Raw genomic sequence first — 25109 nt, 5'->3', positions numbered from 1 at the left:
AAAGAAAATAATCATTAATACACAATATTACTAAGCAGAAGAGCAGGGAAATTGTTAAAACTATCAACAGTCATAGTGTTCTTAATTTTTTTTAGAAGACAAGTAGGAAATGTATGATACTTGTCAGGACATCTCAAGGCCAATTCTTTCATCTTTTACAGCAGTCGTCTCTCACAGAAGATGGGAGAATGCGGTGCCAAATTCAGGTAAACCTTGTCACTAATCCTCAACAGGTGAGTGTGGCATTTGTACGGAGCCCCCAGTCGTCTCATGGACTACTGACCCGTACACCACTAATCCGCTGCCACCAACCAGGTCCTCCCTGGTAAAATCACTTCAGTCTCAGTCAGCTTTTCAATTAATAAAGAAGAGTGTATTTTATTTCAGACACAAACAAAACTTTCACAGCATTCCAAACGTTGTTGCTCTTTACTTTCTTAGTCTTATTTTCCTCTCTCTATCTCTTCTACCTCCCCACACTCAAGAACCCACTGCCCTAATTGTCTCTCTATTACCAACTGCCTTTCCCAACCAGCCAACCCACTAAATCCAACCAACTACCCACCAACAACTCCCAACGAACTCCTCCCCAAACTCCTCCCAGAACTGGTTTTATAGTCCCACTGACTCCGCCCCCCTAGGTCCTGACTGGGCAACCTGTTTAACTATTTACCTCCAGCACTCTCTCTTATGTTAACGTCACAGTGAGCAGCTCTGTCAGAACAGAGAGTGCTGGTCCTCTGTAGTGTGTATACTGGGGAAGAGGGTGGGATTTTCTCATGCAGAAGAACCGGCACACAACTTGCTGCTACATATGGATCAAGGTTTTGAGCTCAACATCTCATCTCTCACAGTTCCTATTAAAATATTTTCTCCGTTTAAAATAGTTAAGACAGGAAGGAGCTACAGAAAAATACTGACATTATCCTGTACCATTGTTTTACTCTAGGACAGGGGTCTGCAACCCGCGGCTCCGGAGCCGCATGTGGCTCTTTTGCACCTTTGCTGCGGCTCCGGGCTGGATACTAGCAAGGGGAGGAGGCGCATTGTGCGCCCCGACACTCCCCACTGTGGCGGGCGCTGTACTGGCTGTGACGTCGCATGGGGGCGCTGCGTGCGTTAGTCACATACCGTCCCGACGTCACCTTCCCGCCCGCCCGCCCACTACATTGTAAGGGGCATGTACGCTGGTCACTGCATTGAAAGGGGGCATGTACGCTGGTCACTGTTTTGAACGTGAGTGAAGAACACACACACACAAAAAGGTAACTTGTTAATTTAACGTTTATTTCTATGAGGAGGAGTAATTCTGAGGGGTCAAACAAAGAAATAATAAAAAAGTGACAAAAAAGTTATTTTTATAATGACAAGTTTTGCGGCTCCCAGTTTTTTTTTCTTCGGAAACGGGTCCAAGTGGCTCTTTTTGTCTTAAAGGTTGCAGACCCCTGGGCTAGGAGAACCTTCTCCAACATGGTGCCCGCAAGATTCCAACTCCCATAGTCTCAGCCAGCATCACTATAGGTCAAGGATAATGCATTTGTAGGTCAAAACATCTCAAGGGCACCAGGTTGAGGGAGGCTGTATAAGGAAAGAAACAAGTAAAGTGGTACCTTGGGTTCTCGAATGGCTTAGTTGCCGAACAAATCGGCTCCCGAATGGGGCAAACTCGGAAGTAAGTGTTCTGGTCGACAAACGTTTTTTTGGAAACTGAACATCCAATATGGCTTCCAATTGAGTGCAGAAAGCTCTTGCAGCCAATCAGAAGCCACGCCTTGGTTTTCAAACGGTTTCAGGAGTTGAACGGACTCCCGGAACGGATTAAGTTTGTGAACCAAGGCACCACTGTGTCTCTGCATCAAAGTTAGCTATAGTGTGGCGCTGAATATTCAACACAGCAAAATAGTCAAAAGTTTGAAAATACTGTATTTTTCCATGTAAAAGACTATATTTCCCCCCAAAATTTTTAAGTTTAAAATTGGGGGTCATCTTACGCACAGAATGTTGCAATTAATTATTTCTTAATTCTGGGCTCAAAAAATAGGGGTCTTCGTACACACGGAAAAATACGGCACTACCCTTTCCTCCCAACACCTTGCATTCACAATCAAATATAGTTAAAGAACTTTATATAGCTATGAAACTAGTGTACACATATCTATCTTATTGGCTGAAAGTACTAAAGAGAGGGTATAAGGAAAGAATTTAAATTATATAAGCAACCTGGAAGTTATTCAAATTGGGGTCTCTATTTAAAAAAATGTTTTCTTTAATCCTAACATTTTAAAAGTCAGAACTCTTGGCATGCATGCAACATTCTGTGTGCATAGCTCCACTACTGCAACAAGACTTCTGTTTTTTCTCCCCCCTGTGCAGCCCCAAAAAACTGTTTTGGAGCATGCTCCAGCCCTTTGGAGTTGATTTTGACGGTGTGCAGGTGGGTGGAAATGATTGGAAGGCAGCTCCATTGGCTACATGGAAGTCCACTGAACCAGAGAAGCCACAGAATTGGGTATGGCCTCTAAAGTTTACATCAGCAGTCTTCAGCTTTTAACGGACCAAGGACCCACATCTTGATCCTATCTGTAACCTCTTAAATTTTTGACTACTGGTAACTCGCAACTTATGTGCATTTAACTTGTTCACATTCAGCTACACATTTGGCAATATATATAAAGCTGGACCATAAAGAAGGCTGATCACTGAAAAATTGATGCTTTTGAATTATGGTGCTGGAGGAAACTCTTGAGAGTCCCATGGACTGCAAGAAGATCAAACCTCTCCATTGTGAAGGAAATCAGCCCTGAGTGCTCACTGGAAGGACAGATCCTGAAGCTGAGACTCCAATACTTTGGCCACCTCATGAGAAGAGAAGACTCCCTGGAAAAGACCCTGATGTTGGGAAAGATGGAGGGCACAAGGAGAAAGGGAAAACAGAGGACGAGATGGTTGGATAGTGTTTCCGAAGCTACCAGCATGAGTTTGACCAAACTGCAGGAGGCAGTGGAAGACAGGAGTGCCTGGCATGGTGTGGTCCACGGGGTCACGAAGTGTCGGACACGACTAAACGACTAAACAACAACAACATATAATAAAAGGTGGCAATCTCACCTGCCATTCAACCCAATGTGTTTTGACTATACTGTACACGATTTTGGCTTTACGCCAAAATCCCTATACCTGGAATTTAACCCCAGCGTAAACTGAGAGTTGCCTGTATTTTAATCACAATCCAGTATAGAAGTAAGCATGTTTAAGCACACTTGCATCAATGGACTTTGGCCATAATTGTTTATCTTTACTACATTTGTCTAGATTTTTCCTTCTTTCTCAATTGCCAAATGATAGTTTACTGAAATGCTTCTGCAACCAAGCCACCTTGGTCTAGATGTGTCTTCATCAGCTGAAGACGACCATTTTAAATAATCTACTTCCTAGGCTGTTTTAACAATTACATGTAGAGACTTTTAGGTAACTTGCTTGATTACTTCTTATCAAGTGACTGTTTTATGTTGTGAAGTCTTTTTGCAGGGGTTTTCTCTTAAACCAAAAGAAAGACTTTAATAGCTGCAATCACAGGTTAACTAGGAAGAAGAACAATCATATACCTGAAAGACACTTTGTGGTCAGTTCCTTCACAAAATAATCATGAGAGAGAGAGAGAGAGTGTGTGTGTGTGTGTGTGTGTGTGTGTGTGTTAAAGTTAATTATGAGAAAGAACAGAGGATGCATGAGGGAGTACCATGACTACACTGACAGAAAGGAAACACTAACACATTCCATTATGTAAATGAATTCAAAGCTATTCCGTGACTGATCAGCTAGAAGGGACATAATGATTTATAATTCAAATAACTGAGCCTTAAAATCAAATTGGGCTAATATATTTCTAAATATGCAAGCCTGGAATAATTGTTAAAATAATGCAAAACAAGACAGCAACACAAATCATTTGTTGCCTCTTGTTGCTTAAAATACTCCCTATATATATTTTTGCTCTTTTGTCTCATCCTTTCTAAAATTGTGATATATATATATTTTAAAAAAACTGTTATAGAATCTCTGAAGAAATAAATAACCCTTATGCATAATAAAAGATAAGTACCAATTTCAAGGAACACGTAGTGCTTGATTCTGAAAGAAAATTATATGCATATGAATGAATTAAGCAATGGGCAGGCATTTAAATTAAACTAATTATTTTTTAGCCATTCAAATTAATCACAATTTAATGTACCCTGTGCACTGAAAATGGGCCCCCTGGATGTGGTCTCTAAAAAACATGATGCTTCTCAACAAAGTTATATATAATGAAAGCCTAATCCTCAACCGACCACAGTGACTTAATCCCTATCAGAATGAGAAGGGCTTGTCTGAAGTGAGCTTGAATATCATAGCCACTGAGTTGCTCTGACAAACTAATGCATTGTTAAAAGGTTAAAGTTTGCAATACCAGGAAGTATTTATAAACACTTCATATGTAAGAAATAAGAAGTACTTCAGTATTGTTCTTTAAAAGCTGAGCCAATAGATTTAAAAGAGGGGAAAATGTATGTATCGTTAAAAGCCAAAATGACCAGCAAAATTGGGTTGTACATCATTTTCCAACAAAAAGGAAAAACAGCTTCGACAGGTGTAATTTATCATTTTTCTGATTTAATACCAAAGAAATATATTAAAATAATAAAAAGAATCCTGAAATCCTCAAAATTTGTTGTGATAAATAGCCCTCCCTGCCTTTATTACATTATGCCTACTAACAGAAATATTGCATGGTGGATTTTGCCAGACAAGGACGATTATTTTCCAATAAAAAGTTGCATATTAAATTCCAGCACAAAAGTGGGTGTCTTAATACTTCTGAATTCTTTTTTCATTTGCCAAAGAACACAATTTTAAACTTAACTAATACTAACACATAAGAATAAAGTGAAACAGCATTTAGGTTAGCTCTATCATGCAACATTCATTTTAACTGGAAAAAGAAACAAATCACAGAAGTTCGAGTCAAATTACATTTAATGCAGTTTATTTATTCAAAACGTTTATTTCAATGTTGCCAATTAAAAAAAAGTTAACTAGCAAAGTTAATGCCAATTTTATATGCACTTTTCATCGTGTACCCCCATTCATCAATATAGCAAAATTGCCTACCAAGCAAGAGGGTTTTACAAAGTTCATTTGGGGAATAATAATATCAAGGAAAGAGAGAAGTAGAACACTGAGTATTATTGGACCCTGGTTTGGAATGAAAAAGTGCATCAATTTCTATGAGATTTTTTAATAACAGACACAGTGGTACCTTGGTTTTCGAACCTAATCCATTCCAGGAGTACGTTCGACTCCTGAAACCATTTGAAAACCAAGGCGTGGCTTCCGATTGGCTGCAAGAGCTTTCTGAACTCAATCGGAAGCCATATCGGATGTTCTGTTTCCAAAAAACGTTCGCCTACTCGAACACTTCCGAGTTTGCACCGTTCGGGAGCCATTTGTTCGACAACTAAGCCGTTCGAGAACCAAGGGACCACTGTATAAGCAACATATACCAAGCCATGCCATTGGACATCTAGCCCAGTATTGCCTTAGAGGTTCTTTCCAGTCTGGTTGAAAGAAGGAACCAGGTTTGAACCTAAAACCCTCTTTATCAAAAGCATGTGCTTTACCCACTGAGTTATGATGCCTCCACAGTTTATTGTCCAATGCTGCTATATTGTCCAATGCTGCCACTGAATCAGATAAAGAGATGAAAAAAATTATATCCAAAGGCCAAGGATTCTTAAACACAGGAGATGTTTAACTGCTTTGATATTTACCTGAAGCCCAGTTGCAATGCAATTCATTTCTCCTTTTAAAAAAATTCATGCATTTTATGTATCTTTTAAATTATAATATAAATTAAAAGGCAGCTTTAAAAAAGTGATAGAAAGAACAAAACTGAAACAAGCATATATGTTTTAAAAAATAACAAATCTGAATCTCCACCTAATCAAAAGAAAACCAGAACCAAAATACTAAGATATAACATCAGAAGCAGGACCATTCTGCAATCTAATCTGAATATAATATTGGCAATGAACAATTGTGAACTGCATAGGTGAAAAACCATTAAAAGCTCAGTAGTACAGAACCTTTTGGACTTGACATCTATAATGGATTAGTATGGCAGGCAAGGTTCTTTCTCTGAGCACTCACAGGCCTATTTTCTTGTGGAAGAAAGGTTAACTTGCAGATCTTAAAGCAGCATATAAAGTGGAGCCTCCAGATACGAATTAAATTTGTTCCGGGGGTCCATATTTAACCTGAAAAGTCCATAACTCGAGGCGCTGCTTCTGCGCACGCACACGGCACTACAGAGCGCTACTGCGCATGCACGGCGAAAACCGGAAGTATACACTTCCGGGTTTGCCGCATTTGCAACCTGAAAGTTATGTATCCAGAGCGGTACGTAACCTGAGTAAAGGTAAAGGGACCCCTGACCATTAGGTCCAGTCGGGACCGACTCTGGGGTTGCAGCGCTCATCTCGCTTTATTGGCCGAGGGAGCCGGCGTACAGCTTCCAGGTCATGTGGCCAGCATGACTAAGCTGCTTCTGGCGAACCAGAGCAGAGCACAGAAACGCCTTTTACCTTCCCGCCGGAGCGGTACCTATTTATCTACTTGCACTTTGACGCGTTTTCGAACTGCTAGGTTGGCAGGAGCAGGCACCAAGCAACAGGAGCTCACCCCGTCGCAGGGATTCGAACCGCCGACCTTCTGATCGGCATGTCCTAGGCTCTGTGGTTTAACCCACAGCGCCACCCGTGTCCCAACGTAACTCGAGGGTCCACTGTAAAGGAGTAAGCATTCGCTAAAGCTTGTTTGTTTCAGAGAGTGGAAGAAACAAGCAATTTCTGCTATAAAAGAAATGGAGAAGAAAACAAAGGTGGAAAGGCAGCTTGGAAGAACGCACTGATTCAATTGGGGGGTGGGGAATAGGAAGGAGAGCAAAACAGACATTCACACAACTATTTTGAAGATGTCAGATTGATCTGGGCCCAGCACAACACAGTGTGCCACCCAAGGTGGGTCACTGTCACCATTGCTTTTCCCATTGCACCATCTTTCCCCCCAAACTTCACCCCTACTACTTTCCCCTCTCCTGCCTACCACTGCCTACCAGCTCCTCCTCCTCCTCCAATCTGGGGTCATCCTCACCTCTCAATGGCAAAGGACAAGGAGAAAGGTGGTGACTGACATGAACACAGAGTGTTCTTGCACCACAACTGCTTGAAGTTTAAAGTTCTCTGTGTAGACTAGGAACAGAAGCACCAATGAAAGAAGTTCATTACCTTTTATTACTTAAAGACTGATTATCTTCATATCTTAACAAAGCTATTTAAAGTAGAATTTCTTGTTGACCTTTAGTTTATTGAACAATAAGGTACAGAAAGAAATCATCGAGGAAAAACAATCATTTTTACCCTTTTAACATTTTAGCAATGCAATACAATAACCTCTTCTCTTCCGTCTTTGTCACATACAAGTGACACTTCCCTTTACACACACACACACACACACACACACACACACACTGGCAAACATAAAATACCCAAACATACATTCACACCAGATCATGTTAACCAGCTCATTAAACTAGAAGTACAATTAGCTGAATGCTCAGTTGACCCTGACCTTGAGTTGCACAGCAGATGATGGCACTGGGCTGATGATGGGAGAACGTGAAAAAGACCATGTGCTCTCCAAAAAGTCTAACTCACAGGACCAATGAGCTGCTGAACATTCAGTCAATGTCAGGCTCTGAAGCAAGCACAGATGATTCTGGCCATCTCACCAATCACTGCCCGATTCCAATTGCCATAGCTGTTACCCTTTCATGGAAGCCATCAGAAGCAGGGTTGAAGGAGACAATAAACCTATTTTGGTTTTATATCAAAATCCCAGCTTCACTGACCAATGAAACTGGACAGGAACCAGAACCTTTAGATTAATTTGAAAGGAAGATTATGTGCAAAATAAGCAAGATGACATTTTCAAAATGGACTATGCACAGAAAGGGCTATACTTAATTACTATTTCAGTATCAACTATTCCCAAGAGTATCAACAAGTAAAAAAGTAAAGATGAAAATGGTGCACATTCTACCATCATCTAAACTACCCAGTGGATAGGACCCATGATATACAGTTAAAAGGATATCCAACTGAAAGGTCATTTAGAAACTGAAGAGTTCTTGAAATCACAGGCTCACATCGCCCCCAGTATTTAAGATTTGTAACACTAGAATTAAAAAAAGAAAAGTTTTACAAATGTATCTTCTAACCAGGCATACACATGTACAATATTAGTTCAATGGGACTTATTCCCAGCTAACTGTATTCATCCCAGATTGCAGCAATCCATACTTTGTTCTTGCCTTCAAACTCAAATTGAACTCTACTCTGAACCATCAGCCACCAGCCTGCTTAAAAATAACTTAGTTCCAGGTCGTATGAAGGCAAGAATTGGATTTTTCATCCCAGTTACAAGGTTGTCCTTCTTTCTCATGGTTCACTTATTATTCTCTCCAGAGAAGAATTTGGACCAATGTTTCAAACAACTATCTAGAGAGTCAAGATTTGCTGAATACTTTCCCCAGTGTATTATGCAACGTATTATATAATGTAGCATAAAAAAGGGAAATACAAAATGAGCTACGCTGCCTTCAGATTTGAATCAAAACATGAAAACAACAGGAGACAGTTGCTAACTGATAATAACAGGAAAAGGGTGGTGGCGACAGTAAAAAGCCACATTAATTGCATTCATATGTCACATCTCAAAATTTTAAAATTAAGACATTAACTATTAGCAGCATTTGCATTAACGTTTACATTGGGGGGGGGGCGGGACAGAAACCACAAGAGAAGGTATTTCAAACTCACATTTTTGCCATAAATGTTTCTAGAACTTGGTTGTCATCTGTTATTCCCAAAACTTCTGACATTCGAGCATAAACCTGGAAAAAAAATTCAACAGTGAAATCTCAATAGCTTACTGTACTATGATTTTTTTTAACATGCATTGTTCTGAAGAGAGATCACTTTCCTTGGTAGCAGGGAACCAGCAAGTTGCGTGTTGTTTTGAAATTCAGTTTTGTTGTGACATGAGGCTGAAAATATGGGCAAACTGTATTTCTCCTTGCTTCTTCCTCCTCCTATTCTATAATCCAGGCTTCCTCAACCTTGGCCCTCCAGATGCATTTGGCCTACAACTCCCATGTTCCCTAGCTAGCAGGACCAGTGGTCAAGGATGCTGGCAATTGCAGTCCCAAAACATCTGGAGGGCCAAGGTTGAGGAAGCCTGCTTGCATTATATAGTTAAGAAAGACTGTTTCTCTCAAGCAACTTGTGATGACTAAGCAGACTGAAATAGATGGATGATAGCTACAAATCCTGAAGCTGAGACTCCAATACTTTGGCCACCTCATGAGAAGAGAAGACTCCCTGGAAAAGACCCTGATGTTGGGAAAGATGGAGGGCACAAGGAGAAGGAGACGACAGAGGACGAGATGGTGGGACAGTGTTCTCGAAGCTACCAGCATGAGTTTGACCAAACTGGGGGAGGCAGTGGAAGACAGGAGTGCCTGGCGTGGTCTGGTCCAGGGGGTCACGAAGAGTCGGACACGACTAAACAACAAGAAGCTACAAATGGAAGGAGGGGTTGGGTGAGAAAATTGCTATGAAAGAACCACCTCAAACCCCAAACCCAAAGCCACCCACCTTCTCCCAGGAAAATGCAGCCAGTCAGGAAGCTCCCTTCTCCTATCCTAGGCCTTTTCACTGCTTCTTCTTCCTGCTTGACCTTGTTTTTGTTTGATGGCCAACCCTGACAGTTTCAAATTCCTCTGGACCACCAGACTCACAGCAATCCATGGCTATTTTAATCCAACTCGGGCAATGCCTGGATTCCCTCAAATAAGAATGATTCAGTCCAGGAGCTGGGCCTTGGCTGAATCCACTTCACAGACCTACTGCCAACTATATTCTCAAATTCTGAATCCATCCATATGTCGAAAAGCTACGGTGACTAATATTTTTAGCTTCTTGCATTTATCCTAAAGTATTTATTATTATATGGGACGCGGGTGGCGCTGTGGGTAAAACCTCAGTGCCTAGGACTTGCCGATCATATGGTCGGTGGTTCGAATCCCCATGGCGGGGTGAGTTCCCGTCTTTTGGTCCCAGCTTCTGCCCACCTAGCAATTCGAAAGCACCCTTAAGTGCAAGTAGATAAATAGGTACTGCTTTATAGCGGGAAGGTAAACGGCATTTCCGTGTGCTGCGCTGGTGCTGGCTCGCCAGAGCAGCTTCGTCACGCTGGCCACGTGACCCGGAAGTGTCTTAGGACAGCGCTGGCCCCCGACCTCTTAAGTGAGATGAACGCACAACCCTAGAGTCAGACATGACTGGCCCATACGGGCAGGGGTACCTTTACCTATTTACAGTGGTGCCTCGCAAGACGAAAAGAATCCGTTCTGTGATTCTCTTCATCTAGCGGTTTTTTCGTCTTGCGAAGCAAGCCCATTGATGGATTAGCGGATTAGCGCTATTAGCGGCTTTTAGTGGCTTATCTGCTGATCGGATCAGCTGTAAGCGGCTTAGCAGCTTAGGAAAAGGGGGGGAGGGAAAAACCCCCGCAGGAACTCGCAAGACATTGTCGTCTTGTGAAGCAAGCCCATAGGAAATTCGTTTTGCGAAGCACCTCCAAAACGGAAAACTCTTTCGTCTAGCGAGTTTTCCGTCTTGCGAGGCATTCGTCTTGCGGGGCACCACTGTATTATTATTGGGGATAAATGCTACTATTTTATTCTTTGTATGAGGAAGCAATTTGAGACCCCCATAAAATATCTCATAAGGTAGGGGTCAGCAAACTTTTTTAGCAGGGGGCCGGTCCACTGTCCCTCAGATCTTGTGGGAGGGCCAGACTATATTTTTTTGGGGGGGGGAGGAGGAAGGAAGGAATTCTTATGCCCCCAAAATAACCCAGAGATGCATTTTAAATAAGAGAACACATTCTACTCATGTAAAAAGACCAGGCAGGCCCCACAAATAACCCAGAGATGCATTTTAAATAAAAGGACACATTCTAATCATGTAAAAACACAGATTCCCGGACCGTCCGTGGGCTGGATTTAGAAGGCAATTGGGCCAAATCCGGGCCCCGGGCCTTAGGTTGCCTACCCATGCCATAAAGTTTTATATTAGAATAGAAAAGAGTGTTTTAACAAGCACTCAGCAGAAAGAAGATGGTATTCTACTGTACATATATTTTCATTTTTATCACATTTACTGTGATAAAAATCCTTGCTTTTCTGGGTGATTAGGTAATGGTTACAATCACCAGGTTATAGCTATTACAGAACAGCAACAATCAGATTCAGAGAAAGCACAAATCTACCTAGTAGGTGACAGGATTAGGAAGGGTTGCCGAACTTTTGTTATTTCTCTGTGGAATCTGGATGGATGGGCCACTGGGCTTTAAGGTATTTCCTAGGATTACATTTAATGTTTCACTTTCAGAAGCACAACTCTTTTTTTGGTAAATAAACATTTAATAGTTATAGTCACACAACACATGCACATAGTAAAAGTTATAAATTAGGGATTAATTCTACGTACTTCACTATGCAAAGGACACTTGATATACGAGATACGAGATTAGTGGATTGGTTTCTATTTTTAACACAGCATTTTTGTGCAAAACAGCAGTTTAAAATTTTTAGAAATGCATCACAAACATGCCTTCGCTTGTGAAATAGTCATGCTGTGTCCTTTCCTTTGGGCGGATGGAAGCGAAATGGCTAGGTTGAGCTCAGGTGAGGAGCAAATGGAATAATAATAAAAATAATAATAACAATTTATTATTTGTACCCTGCTCATCTGGCTGGGTTTCCCCAGCCACTCTGGGCGGCTTCCACAAAGACCAAAAATACACTAAGATCTCACACATTAAAAACTTCCCTGAAGATGTTTTCTGAATGTCAGGTAGTTGTTTATCTCTTTGACACCTGATGGGAGGGCGTTTCACAAGGCGGGCGCCACTACCGAGAAGGCCCTCTGCCTGGTTCCCTGTTACCTCACTTCTCACAATGAGGGAACCGGCAGAAGGCCCTCGGCGCTGGACCTCAGCGTCTGGGCAGAACAATGGGGGTGGAGATGCTCCTTCAGGTATACTGGGCGGAGGCCATTTAGGGCTTTAAAGGTCAACACCAACACTTTGCATTGTGCTTGAAAACGTACTGGGAGCCAGTGTAGGTCTTTCAAGACCGGTGTTATGTGGTCTCGGCAGCCGCCCCCAGTCACCAGTCTAGCTGCCGCATTCTGGATTAGTTGTATTTTCCGGGTCACCTTCAAAGGTAGCCCCACGTAGAGCGCATTGCAGTAGTCCAAGCGGGAGATAACTAGAGCAGGGGAGCAGGGAATGTGGCAATAGGTGGAAAGGAAGTTGTGTGTGTCACAAGAATGACACACAGCAGATTTACATCCTCATTAAACTCCTGTGTGGACAAGCCCTAGACGTTGCAGGCAATGATATTTCAGGATTCTTTAACAAACTTAGATTTTGTTTCAGCATTTTGCGCAAATCATATCATTTGTATGAAAACGAAAATAAAAATATACAAGAAAGATAGGAAGCTGTGTGCTATGTGGTAGCATTTTGTTCTCTTGTCAATTAACATTCAGATCATGGCTTAACAAATGAAACACTGGGAGAGATGTCAAATTTAACAAAGAACACTCCTTTAATCCGCCGTTTCCTTGCTGCTTTTGCTACTCCTTTTATCATGCATTCGCTATGATTCCTATTATCCCATCAAGATCTATGTCAACACTTATCCCTGGAGATGTCCCTCAACTACTAGGATCTGACAGCTAAGCTTTGGTGCTAAACAGGATCATTACCTCTTAAATCTACTTATCTGAACCACTGAATAAGTAAATTGAAAAGCTCATTAACAGCAACAATCTAATTTGTTTTCACATGTGACAGGGTCATTTTAAATAGCTGTGTGGGTAACATAGCTATACCATACATTGGGGAAAAGAATAGCTCTTAAATTAAAACAGCTATGGAATTATGTTATTTATTTGGGTTTATCCTGCTCTTCGTACAATTTTGCATAGAAAAGTATCATAAATACACACAACATACGCAGGCTGCGGAATGGTTTTGGTTGTTTTCTTTTTTAAAAAACAAAACCTAACAAGGCAAATACAGCCCAATGGAGCATGTACCTGCTTGGCCGCCTCGGAAAATTGATTGTGCTGGAAAATAAAAATGGGTGGGGAAAGCAGACACTTTGCTTGAGTGCCTTCCATCTTCCTGGGTGGGTGGGGGGCCTGATTGGCTTGTTGGTTCCCTGGAAAAAAGAGACTTCTGCTAGGTGGTGAGGAAACTGCAGCAATTTGCGGCAGGTCCCACTTGTAACGTTCAAGATGTAACCCCTCTGCAGACAGTTCTTGCAGGCTCGTGCCAGTCTCAGCTTGAGATCCCATTTCTCTGCTGGGGATGTGACTGAGATGAACGCAACAAGCTTGTCCCTCTCTGTAATCCAAATCCTGGTTGCAGGTTTAGATGTGAAAAGGTATTGCCCCAATGCATAGACTCTACCCATATGCTGCTGCGGGGGGCGGGGAGGTTATTGATCACACAGTCCCCTGTGAAGTTGGAGCTGCCAACATGTGGAGGTCAGGTAGAAGAGGGAGGAAGGCCAGTAGGAGTGATAACTCCATGTAACACAGAGCTATAGCCTCTACTCAGTCTCATGTTCCCCATATTCATCAAACATGGTGCCTGTAACACTACCTCTATGGGAAACTCTTTTAACTCTATGCCTCTGGTAAGAGCTGATAGGGCGCTTCCAGGTGAATTTTGCATCTCACAAATAATACAAAACGTGTGTAACAAACACAGCAGTGTGGGGCTACAATATTCTCAGTTGGAGCTAAATTACAAAAGCCCCCCCTCATATTCAGTGCTTATACCCTAAGTAAAAAATTAGCTTCAGTTGAAAGCAAGGAAGGATTCAGCAATGAGCTCCATTCAAATATATTCCCATTAGCTAATGTTTGTCTTCTTACAGGAGGACATAATGTGATCAGAAGGTGAAGCAGTGTCCAATCAAATTATTCCCAAATCAATTCAATACTTAAAATACCACAAGGTAACATTACAGAAACGAGAATAGCCTATTCTTATTTCTTCTGCAATCCAAAAGGGTTTGCAGTTATTTAGGGCGGTGGGGTGGGTATGTTGTGCTGTGCTGCAAAGAATACAGGAGGCAGTGAGACAAATATCCAACTTCAGAGACAAAATTGCAGAAAGCGGTATATTTGAATTTAATCTTACGCTGAGAAAAGATGGTATCATCATTAAATAAATGAAAGCTTCATACTATATTGTTCATACAATCCTTCGGCCCCAGACATGTTTAGCTAAGAAGAAGAAGCTAATTACGTCAATCCTTAAAATGTGAAGCATATTATAAAACTGGGAAACTGAGAATGAGGGTTTCTAAAGGTTGTATGGATATATAATGACAGTCAGAGAAATTCAATAACAGCTCTGTATGGAATGTGCTCAGAAGCACCGCATGAAACAAATTAAACTAGAACAATGAATCCTTCACACTGTGCAACTAAGAAAAGAAAATGTTGATTCTCTGTGTTTCATATGGGTTGCAATAATGAATTAAGATTTTGGGTAGCAGATCTTCACAAAATTACAGTAAAGTTATTACCAAGAGGCACAGCATAAATGTTTTAGCTCTTACAACTTCTTGAACTTTATTCAGGCTTTGCTGCAGGAAACCAGCAATAATACAGATGCAACATTAAAGCATTTTGTCATCAGATAACTTAGGACAGTTGAACATTTACTAGCTGAGCTGAGATAATAGACACAATGAGTTGGCCACTGCATAGGAGTTTGGGGAAAACATATAGGGCAGGATTCACTTAACAAGCCCATCAGCAGAAGCCCTGCACAAAGGCTTCTGCTGGTGCAATGGGGCATTCACCACCCCCTAAAATTGGCTCGGGGGTGGTGGTGTCACAAGAACCCCTATAACAGTGCATGGAGGACAGATTGTTCTATGTAGCAAACCACAATGATTGTGGAGATGGAACCACGAAGAGTGCAGTGTTGAATTGCACCAATAGGAAGGACATTGCCTTATACCAAGCTGAACAATTGGTCCATCTAAGTCACTATTGTCTACACCAGCCTTCCCCCAACTGGTGTCCTCCAAATGTTGCTGGTCTCCAAGCCCATCATCCCCGAACAATGACCATGCTGGCTGGGATTGACGGGAGCTGGAGTCTAACCGCCTCTAGAAGATAGCAGTTTTGGAGAAGGCTGGTCTCCAGGGTTTCCAACGGGAGTCTTTGCAAGCCCTGCCTGTAGATTGCTAATGTTTGAACCTGGGAACTTCTGGATGCAAACTGAGCTACGCACCCTTTCCCTGATTCACATTCTTCTTCTTTTTTTTAATAATAATTTTTATTCATTTTAAAACATATTGTCATACATTCCACAAAATTTCACCTCTTATACAATCTTTTGGACTTCCATCAGCACCTCTGATGATCTCCCATTTTTATAATTTCTCCTGCATTTCTTAAGTTCATATTGCCTTTAATTATCATAACTAACGTCATCCTTTTCGTTCGATTCACATTATTCTTAGGGCTGCTTCTGACTTTGACATTTGGTATTCAGGCACAAGTTATCAGAATGCAAAACACTCACACCTTTTGTCATTTGAGAATGTTCACATCACCACTTATTCTTGAAAAAAATACATAGAAACAGGTACCAGGGAAAGCATTAAATTACTCCTTTCCATGCAGAGAGCCAGTGTCGTGCAATGGTTCCTGTGCTAGACAAAGGCTGGGGAGCCCACATTCCAGTCCCCATTCAGCAGCGAAACTCATTCGGCGTCTTTGGGGCAGTCACACAGCTCTCAGCTGAATCAATTTCACAGAGTTGTTTTGAGAATTAAAGGGGATGGACTTAACTGTCCTGAGAATTTTGGAAGAAGAGTGGGATAAAGACACCATGAAGAAAATAAAGTTAAAATTTCCAAAATGTAAAATGTGAGTATGCTCATTCTAAACAGATATATTTTAGAGCAGTGTCTTGAGTACAAAAGACAAAGCCCTTTGGAAAATATAATGGAAGTTTATTTTGACTGTGCCTTTGGTATGTGCAAGAAAATATAGCTGTTGATTCCTGTTCAACTCTCTGTTTGGAATTTTATCCCTGTGTGTGAAGTAGCTAGCAAATACATTGTCATTTCATTCAGATGCCCCCCATCCTTGCCAATTAAAAGAATTCTGAACAGATTCTGTACCCAAATATGGCACAGCTGGAATTCTGGCAGTAACAGAAGCATCTGGGGAAAGGAGATACTCTCCCATCTCCAGCAATCCCCTCCCAGCCAAATCTGACATATCTTTAAGCAGTCATATACAGGCAGTGAGAAATTTCTGCACACCAAAGTTCAGCATGGTCAAAGGATGGAGGAGTCTTGCCTCACCATGGGAAAGGGGCTGATCCCTGAAGCTACTTAACGTCAGGAACTGGAGAAGTGGGATGGCCTCCCCCCAAATTCTTCAGACATAACGCTCATAATTCCTGGATCTTGAGAAAGCACCTCCATCTTTCCCACCCCACCACTGTTGAGCAGAGGTAGGCCTTCAGTAGACTATGCCACTATGGCAGGGGTCGGCAAGGTTTTTGTGGCTTGGGCCGGTTCACGGTACCGCTGACACCGTGGTGGGCCGGAGTGTGTGTGTGCACATGCACAAAGGCTATTTCCGGTGCTCCTTCCAGCGCAGAGGAGGCGTGCGCAGCTTCCCATTGGCTGCAGGAGCTTCCTGAAGCCAATGGGAAGCCGGCCCACGTCGCAGAAGGTGGTCCCTGCTCTGCTCCGGTTTAGCGCGGCACATGGGAGCCAACCGAGCGGATGGCAGGGGTCCCCAAGCAGGCGGTGGGGGTCCATGGGCTGGTTAAACGACCCCCATGGGCTGCTTGTGGCCCATTGGCCTTAGGTTGCACTATGGCATAAAAACAGCGCAAAAGGAAGGCCACATCCTATCAGACCGCGCAGACTGGTGTCACATAGGAAAATTAGGAAGCTAACTTGCCCAGGCAGACCATGGCCTTTTCGTCTAGCTCAGTGCTGACACAACTCTCGAAATTTACAGATAAGAATCTTTCCCAGCCAAAGAGACACCGAGGATCGTCTGCTTACAAAGCATGTTTCACCTCCAAGCTATGCTCTAGAAATATATGACATGTCATCAAGATATCCATAATACCAACCAACAAATACCATCTATTTATAGCCTTTTGTGACAGTCTTATGATAATGTGTTATATTCTTTCTTTTTCCTATTCTGAGACGCCTTGCGTTGACACTTCCCCTATTTAAAGATCATTTCTTCCTATTGGTTCCCCCTCAACATGAACGTTAGTTGCCACATCATAAAAAGCAATGTGTGAAGTAGTCCTTAAAGTTGCGACTAGGTGGCTAATGTTATTTTTAGCCAATGGTATTTTTAGAGAATCCATCTTGCAAGGGTCTTTCTCCTATGTATCAGAAGCATAGCAGGGCCCTTATTTAAAGTAGATAATTATTTCAATCCAGCAAGGTTGAGGGATCCTCAGAAACGGGTTTGTGTGCATGGGCTGAACATCTGGGACGCTGTCATTTACGTGTAAAATGTACAGAGTGTGTGGGAGGGGAATCGGGGTGCACGCGGGGAGTTTGTTTCTATATCCTGCATGCACCACCAAATAAACAGTAGCAGAGTTGATGACTTGTAACATGCACTGTGTGTTTTCAGACAGTCTCTTCCTCCTCTGAGTTGACAGGATATCTTCAAGCGCAAAAGTATGTATGAAGCCTACTGCCTGCATGCAACGTTTCCTGGATCAGGACCTCTGTGAGTTTTAAGTCATATATCAGGATGCTTTTTGCACATTTATATCAGAGCCTTGGGGGAAGGGGGAAGGATACACCATAGCTAATACTAGCAATTTGAACACTACTCTTTGGCAGGCCAGAAATAAGATAATTGTTCAACATAGGCTGGCTCTTTTGAACTACTGGAAGCATTGCCTGTAATTATAGACATCTGTCATTGCTAGCCACTCAGTAGTAATCCTGACATCAGTATACAACTATAACACTAAACTGCCTCCAGGCATAGTAATGGAGGCCAGATACGAAAGGCGGGCAATCATCTGCTTCATCCAAACTATCTGTCAAAGGTTCCCAACCACAAACAGCGCTTACATTTTGTATCCTTAGGATAATATGTTGATTTATTTTAGATCCTCTAATATTTACAGTCTAGACCATCTACTAAAATAAAGAAAAGAAACCTTACAGCTAATCGAGGCTGTTAGTATTTCATATCATCCTAAAAGATCTTAGCTCACCTCTCCAACGTTAAATATTGCCAGCCATTTTGAACATGTCCCATTAGAATAATAAAAGGTACTAATTATCTAAGTATATTCAGATCTCCTTAGAAAAATTATTGTACAGGTAGTTACCTTTTAGATCTTTACGTAGCTTTCACATAATGCAGATGTAACAGCACAATCTCAATTATGTCTACACAGAAGTAACTCCTATTTAATTCAATGGGTCTTACTCTTGGGTAAGTAGAGTTAGAACTACCTAAGTGTGCTATACTTGCAACAAGTAAGACAAGAGTGTGTTTTATGTAATTTTATTTTGCTGAAAACTGAATGTTGCAGTATTTGCAAGTCATGTTCGGAGAAGATCCATTATTAATTCTAGACATAAAATGTATTTAGGCTTTCATGAGGAGCATTAGGGAACAAAATTTAAGTTAGATGTATAATCACAACAGCAATTGGAGAGAGGAACAAAAAGTGGCTGTGGGCTTAAGCTAATTAAGAATGAACAACCCTATAATTATTATAATCTGTTATTAACGAAACCAAGACAGCCCATATGAAAAAACACAGTTCGTACCAAGGAGAAACTATTAATTATTAGACAGACTGTTAGCTTACAAGTGAGATGCATTTTAAAAACCTCCTTTAAAATACAATTGCTAAATGCCTTACAGTGCTGTAACGTGAGACAGGTTCAAATCTTATTACTTCACTGAAATTAAAACCTAAGTTTTAATACTGTTCAAGTCGAACAACGATTCCACACTTTATTGCTTTTGAAATCCCTTGATGATCATAGGAAAAAATGCCCTCGAGAAAAAAAGACTCTGTTTTCGATAAACAGAAAATACAGTTTGCACTCTTAGCCTCTTTGTCATCACAAAAAAAGGATTTAATGCCAATTCTTAAAAAAAAGACTTTTTTCACAAAATGTGCACCTTGTGTGCCATTTGTAAAATCAGTTCACTTTCTTTTATTTATTACTGCAGTGCGGCAAGGCAATAAAGCAGCTACCGATAGCTAATAAATTACATGCCTTTTAAAACAATTCTCCAGCTACAAAAACTTGTAACTACAAAGGTTTACATTTACATGGTACATCATGTGAAATGTCTATATTTATGTCTTATTAACCACTTTAGGAAAATCTGACCTTTTATCTAGTAGCTGAAGGCAAATCTGAGGTTATACCTAAGAGTAAATACACATAGAGAATGTGCCACCTATCCACCAACACTTCAATTCTTGCCATTCTTATTATGTAATCAACACAAAATTTGGCACACAGTTAAAATAATTAGCTGGTCGAGATATGCCAGGCTTACAAAAATAAGGTGTCCCTCAACACCTTACTGTTCGACTTGAACAGTATTAAAACTTAGGTTTTAATTTCAGTGAAGTAATAAGATTTGAACTTGGACAAAAAAGGAACATTAATTTTCAGCTAGACTTTCCATAAGAAAATGTGAGTTATGGTTAAATCTCCTAACTACAAAGGATTTTCAACAATACACACATTTTCGGGATGTGCAAGGGGGAAGCTGCACTGATTGTTCATTAGGTACATTTAATAATTCCACAAGAAAGCTCTTTTAGGTTAAAAAGCAAATAATGAAGCATAACCAAGGCCATCTTATTCAATCGTACAGTCACAGTAAATACCATTAATATCGTGAAGGTACACTTTGATAACATTGCACCATGCTGGAACACTATGGGCTCTCCAGAGCCTTATAATTACACTATATATTTCACATGCTTTGGTTAAATATAGGATTTTCCTGATATGCTGTGTTCTTCAGATATAACTTTTCCTTACTACTGATTGGCTCTTAACTTCTAGTGAAGCAGTCTGCAACACTGTTCTTTATAAGCTATGTGAACACAGTTGTATATTTACAGAGTTTGGGATTATGGTAGAAATTTCAAGAAATAGAGCAAGTAATGTGCCTTTACACAAGGTATGAGATCCTAAGCAGAGACCTGAAGGACCACCTCGCCTGCTTAGAGTTTACATAAATAATCACTGTTTACTCTTGATTGGACCATGTTAATAACTACTCCTCCAAAAGTGAGGCTTGCATTTGTAGCATTCTAATCCTGTTCCTTGTTTTTGAATGGATGCCCCCCATATTACTGTGTTCTATTGGGACCACCACCACGTTTCTTGCAGTACTGGGGCCAATTGTTTGATCTTCAAAGCAGCGAGCATAGCTGAAGCATGTACAAATGCAGCCTGGTCAAGGGAATGGGCTATCTACAAGGAAATTAACATGCTCAACAGTTCATAGGAGGCATGGGCTGTTCAATGCAGATAGAAAAAAGGGATTATTCAGAATCGAAGACTATTGCAAGACAATTTGGTTCTATATTACTTCCTAGAGACCATCAGCTTCTTCCTTTTCCATAACTGTGATCAACGGGGTGGGGGTGGGGGTGAGGAAGCACAAACGAAGGGGAGAATGTTGTCACTGCTGGGAACATCTGCAGTTAAGTCTGGCATTCATGGACTACCTAGACTTCAGTGATCTTGAAAGATCTTAGCTGTTAAGAGGCTCAAGCTCGCTCATACAGTGGTACCTCGGGTTACATACGCTTCAGGTTACATACACTTCAGGTTACAGATTCCACTAACCCAGAAATAGTGCTTCAGGTTAAGAACTTTGCTTCAGGATGAGAACAGAAATCGTGCTCCAGGGGCGCGGCAGCAGCAGGAAGCCCCATTAGCTAAAGTGGTGCTTCAGGTTAAGAACAGTTTCAGGTTAAGTACGGACCTCTGGAATGAATTAAGTACTTAACCCCAGGTACCACTGTACTTGATGGAAATAGTAGCATTTACTTTTTTGTACCTCTCTCTGCAGGATGCCAAAGGGAGCCCCCATGAAGCAGGCTAATGTAGATCTTCAACCCATTCATCTTAATAGTTTAAGACCTTGGAGCGACCTCCCAGTTAATTAACACAGGTGATTGCTGTTCTGGCAAACAGCAATTATAATTTAGGATTACTGCATGGTTAGGGATGAAAATGCCTTTGCATCTTCGGACATATTCACCCCCTCCCTTGTGATTTTTCTTTGGTCTTTGTTCATGTCCTCGTATGATGGTTTGGACATTTTGGGAACAAGCAATGAGTCTGAATACTCTCCTCCTGCGGCTGCATCCATACCTTGCCTTGTTTAACAGAATACCTGATTTATTTATTTTAAATCATTTCTATACCACTTTCCTTTTAAAAATAAATCCAAATTAAGCTTACAACTATTAAAATAATAATAGTTCTAATAAAAGATAACAATGAAACAGTAAAACATCAGAATTACAGGACATGGGGCAAGAAAATCTGGCATCCAAAAAAATGTTTTAAGTAAGTGACAGAAGCACACCATCACAGCTGCCTGCTAAACTGTAGACATGTCTGTGTCACCACAAGATGGAGTTTGCAGTTTGCAACATGGGATAACAGGTTTCTTGGTAATCAGGCATGCCTATGTCTGGGAAATGGGACGCAGGTGGCGCTGTGGGTTAAACCACAGAGCCTAGGACTTGCCGATCAGAAGATCGGTGGTTCGAATCCCCACGATGGGGTGAGCTCCCGTTGCTCGGTCCCTGCTCCTGCCAACCTAGCAGTTTGAAAGCACGTCAAAGTGCAAGTAGATAAATAGGTACCGCTCCTGCGAGAAGGTAAACGGCGTTTCCGTGTGCTGCTCTGGTTCACCAAAAGCGGCTTAGTCATGCTGGCCACATGACCCAGAAGTTGTACGCCGGCTCCCTCGACCAATAAAGCGAGATGAGCGCCGCAACCCCAGAGTCGGTTACGACTGGACCTAATGGTCAGGGGTCCCTTTACCTTTTTATGTCTGGGAAAGCGCTGTAACTTGTCCTCAAGTTGTTTTGATCTCTACAATAGAACTTTAGACCTTGCCAGTGCATTTCTTTTAGCACAAAAGGATCTAGGGGTCTTAGTAGACCACAAACTTAACATAGGTCAACAGTGTGATGCAGCAGCAAAATAAGCTAATGCTTCCCCCCCCCCCCAATAATAAATCTGCAGAGCCAGAGGACAGAGCTGTCATAACCCACGGCCTGAGGACCTTATTGTACATGGCTGGAGACCCAGATGAGGAAGAGGTCCGGGCTATTTCCTGGGTGGGAGAGAAGAATCACCAAAAACTCATTCAGGTCCCTCCCAGCTGGAGGATATATGAACAGAAGAACAGCCTGCTGTACCAGACCAATGGCCCATCTAGTAAAGCATCCTATTCTCCAAGTGGCCAACCAAATGACTATGGGACACTCACGAGCAGGACCTAAGCACAAGAGAATTCTCCCTTCCTATGGCTTCCAGGAACTGGTAGTCAAAAGCATTATTGCCCACCAGCACTACCCTCCCATCATATTTAGACTCAAGAGGATGAGTTCTCTACAGTACCTCTGCCCCTCCAGCCTCAACGAAGTCAAAGGCTACCAGATAAGACAAGGGCCATTTAACCAAATAATTCGGCCAGCCAACTCCTCCGGGGAGGTAGAGGTAGAGTCTTCCACAATGTTCAACTTAAGAATGTTTGTCTCTAGTGTCCCACAGAGACAACTTCCCTTGTAGATGTTTTAGCAGGACTCTTTGGAGAAGACCAAGGTCTTGTTTTTACCTCTGTTTAACTCAGACTTCTGGCATGGACACCTTGGCTTCGCAAAAGTCCACAGAACTAGACAGCAGTTAAGAAAACAGCTTCTACTTTTTACACTCATGTATTTCACTATTTTTTACTTAATATTTGGTAGATGCATGAAATGGAGGCAGTGAGAGATTTTACTTTCTTGGGCTCCATGATCACTGCAGATGGTGACAGCAGTCACGAAATTAAAAGATGCCTGCTCCTTGGGAGAAAGGCGATGGCAAACCTAGACAGCATCTTAAAAAGCAGAGACATCACCTTGCCAACAAAGGCCCGTATAGTTAAAGCCATGGTTTTCCCAGTAGTGATGTATGGAAGTGAGAGCTGGACCATAAAGAAGGCTGATCGCCGAAGAATTGATGCTTTTGAATTCTGGTGCTGGAGGAGACTCTTGAGAGTCCCATGGACTGCACGAAGATCAAACCTATCCATTCTGAAGGAAATCAGCCCTGAGTGCTCACTGGAAGGACAGATCGTGAAGCTGAGGCTCCAATACTTTGGCCACCTCACGAGAAGAGAAGACTCCCTGGAAAAGACCCTGATGTTGGGAAAGATGGAGGGCACAAGGAGAAGAGGACGACAGAGGACGAGATGGTTGGACAGTGTTCTTGAAGCTACAAACATGAGTCTGACCAAACTGCGGGAGACAGTGGAAGACAGGAGTGCCTGGCGTGCTCTGGTCCATGGGATCACGAAGAGTCGGACACGACTAAACGACTAAACAACAACAACAAAAACAAGAAGATGCATGTTTAAAATGCTCTTTACCTTAAGTAAATAAATACACTCATGGAAGATTAAAACCAAGCCTAACTATTTTATGGAAGAAATACAAATATTAAGTTCAGACTGGCTTTCAGATGCTCTTTGTACATGGGAGTCACTTTCCTATGGTTTTATTTTTTTGTGCTGCAGCATTTAAGACACCAAAACTATATCCTTTCCTCCAACAACTGCATGGGAAAGACTTACAAGATTGGTCCTGTCCACCTGGCATTGAGGTTTTTAAATGTTACAGAAGCATTCTGGAGTGAAATCATGGTTCCCTTGGTGACCAGTGGCTGGGGCCTTTATTTGAGTTCATTTTAGAATTATTTCATGTTTTTGTAATTATATTTTAATTTTATATACTGCATTTAAATTTGTGGCTGTGTGCTGTAATGAGTCAGAGTCTTTGGTTTATTAATTATCAATTAAGGCATTGGGTTGCATTCAACTCCTCACTCCATATGCTCCAGAGGGTTTCCGACACCCTGGAGTAGATTTTGAGGGCATGTAGGGGGCCGGAGAGGAAATAAAATCAAGAGGCAGATCTGTTGGGCATGTGGAAGTATGTTGCACGAGTGGACCAGCAATGTTGGATACCGTCCATGCTAAATAATTCTAAAACAAAGTTCTATATAGCATAAATTTAAGTTACATCTTAAGTTCTTCAGAAAAATGTGGAGGAGAAGGAAAATCTGGAGTGTACTGAATTCATGGATCAGAATTCATGGATTTAAAAGATAACAATCATAGCTTTATTCAAGAAGAATAAGGAAATGTTTTCTCTATTTCAAATAGTGTTGCATAGATGGTATACATTTAATGCCACACAGAAGATCAGTATCTTTAATTATATGGTAAGTCTATGGCAAGCAGACATTTCAGTTTAATAGGATCAGACTGTAGGAAAATGCAGCCGTGTCTGTAAAAAGCAAATACAGAGATGCCTTCACTTCTACAAATAGGCAATGACAAATACACTGTACAAAAACGCCAATAAATTATTCAGCTCTGATCTTTAAAAAACCTCATATTTAAGGGAAGTGTTTTGACTCAGAAAGGTTGCTATCTAGCATTACATCAGCTCAAAAGAAAAAAATTAATACAGAGTATTGCTTTCATTCTCTCCACATATAATATGCTACTGCTTCCACATCATTTTCAGACACTAATGGGGCAGAATGACCATTCCCAGAA

General features: G+C 41.5%; 1 protein-coding gene and 1 long non-coding RNA gene across 4 annotated transcripts in view; both read right to left on the bottom strand.

The window, feature by feature from the left end:
- Nucleotides 1-25109, bottom strand: part of RANBP17 (RAN binding protein 17) — a 180967-nt gene that overhangs the window by 67922 nt on the left and 87936 nt on the right. For all 3 annotated transcript variants that reach the window (XM_082216326.1, XM_082216328.1, XM_082216327.1), the window contains 2 exons: nucleotides 8919-8992; nucleotides 8194-8274 (listed from right to left, as the gene is read on the bottom strand). In XM_082216326.1, coding sequence (XP_082072452.1) covers nucleotides 8194-8274; nucleotides 8919-8992 — 155 coding nt within the window. The remainder of the gene's footprint in view (nucleotides 1-8193; nucleotides 8275-8918; nucleotides 8993-25109) is intronic.
- On the bottom strand, nucleotides 352-7265 carry LOC309528856. The gene is made up of 2 exons (XR_014217925.1): nucleotides 7192-7265; nucleotides 352-857 (listed from the first exon to the last, which is right to left on the bottom strand). It is a non-coding gene; the product is annotated as an uncharacterized lncRNA (long non-coding RNA).

Source organism: Podarcis vaucheri (genome assembly GCF_965113315.1).
Source record: "Podarcis vaucheri genome assembly, chromosome: 3".
Lineage (NCBI taxonomy): Eukaryota > Metazoa > Chordata > Lepidosauria > Squamata > Lacertidae > Podarcis > Podarcis vaucheri.
The sequence above is the reverse complement of the archived record's forward strand: the minus strand, read 5'-3'. Positions and strand labels throughout refer to the sequence as shown.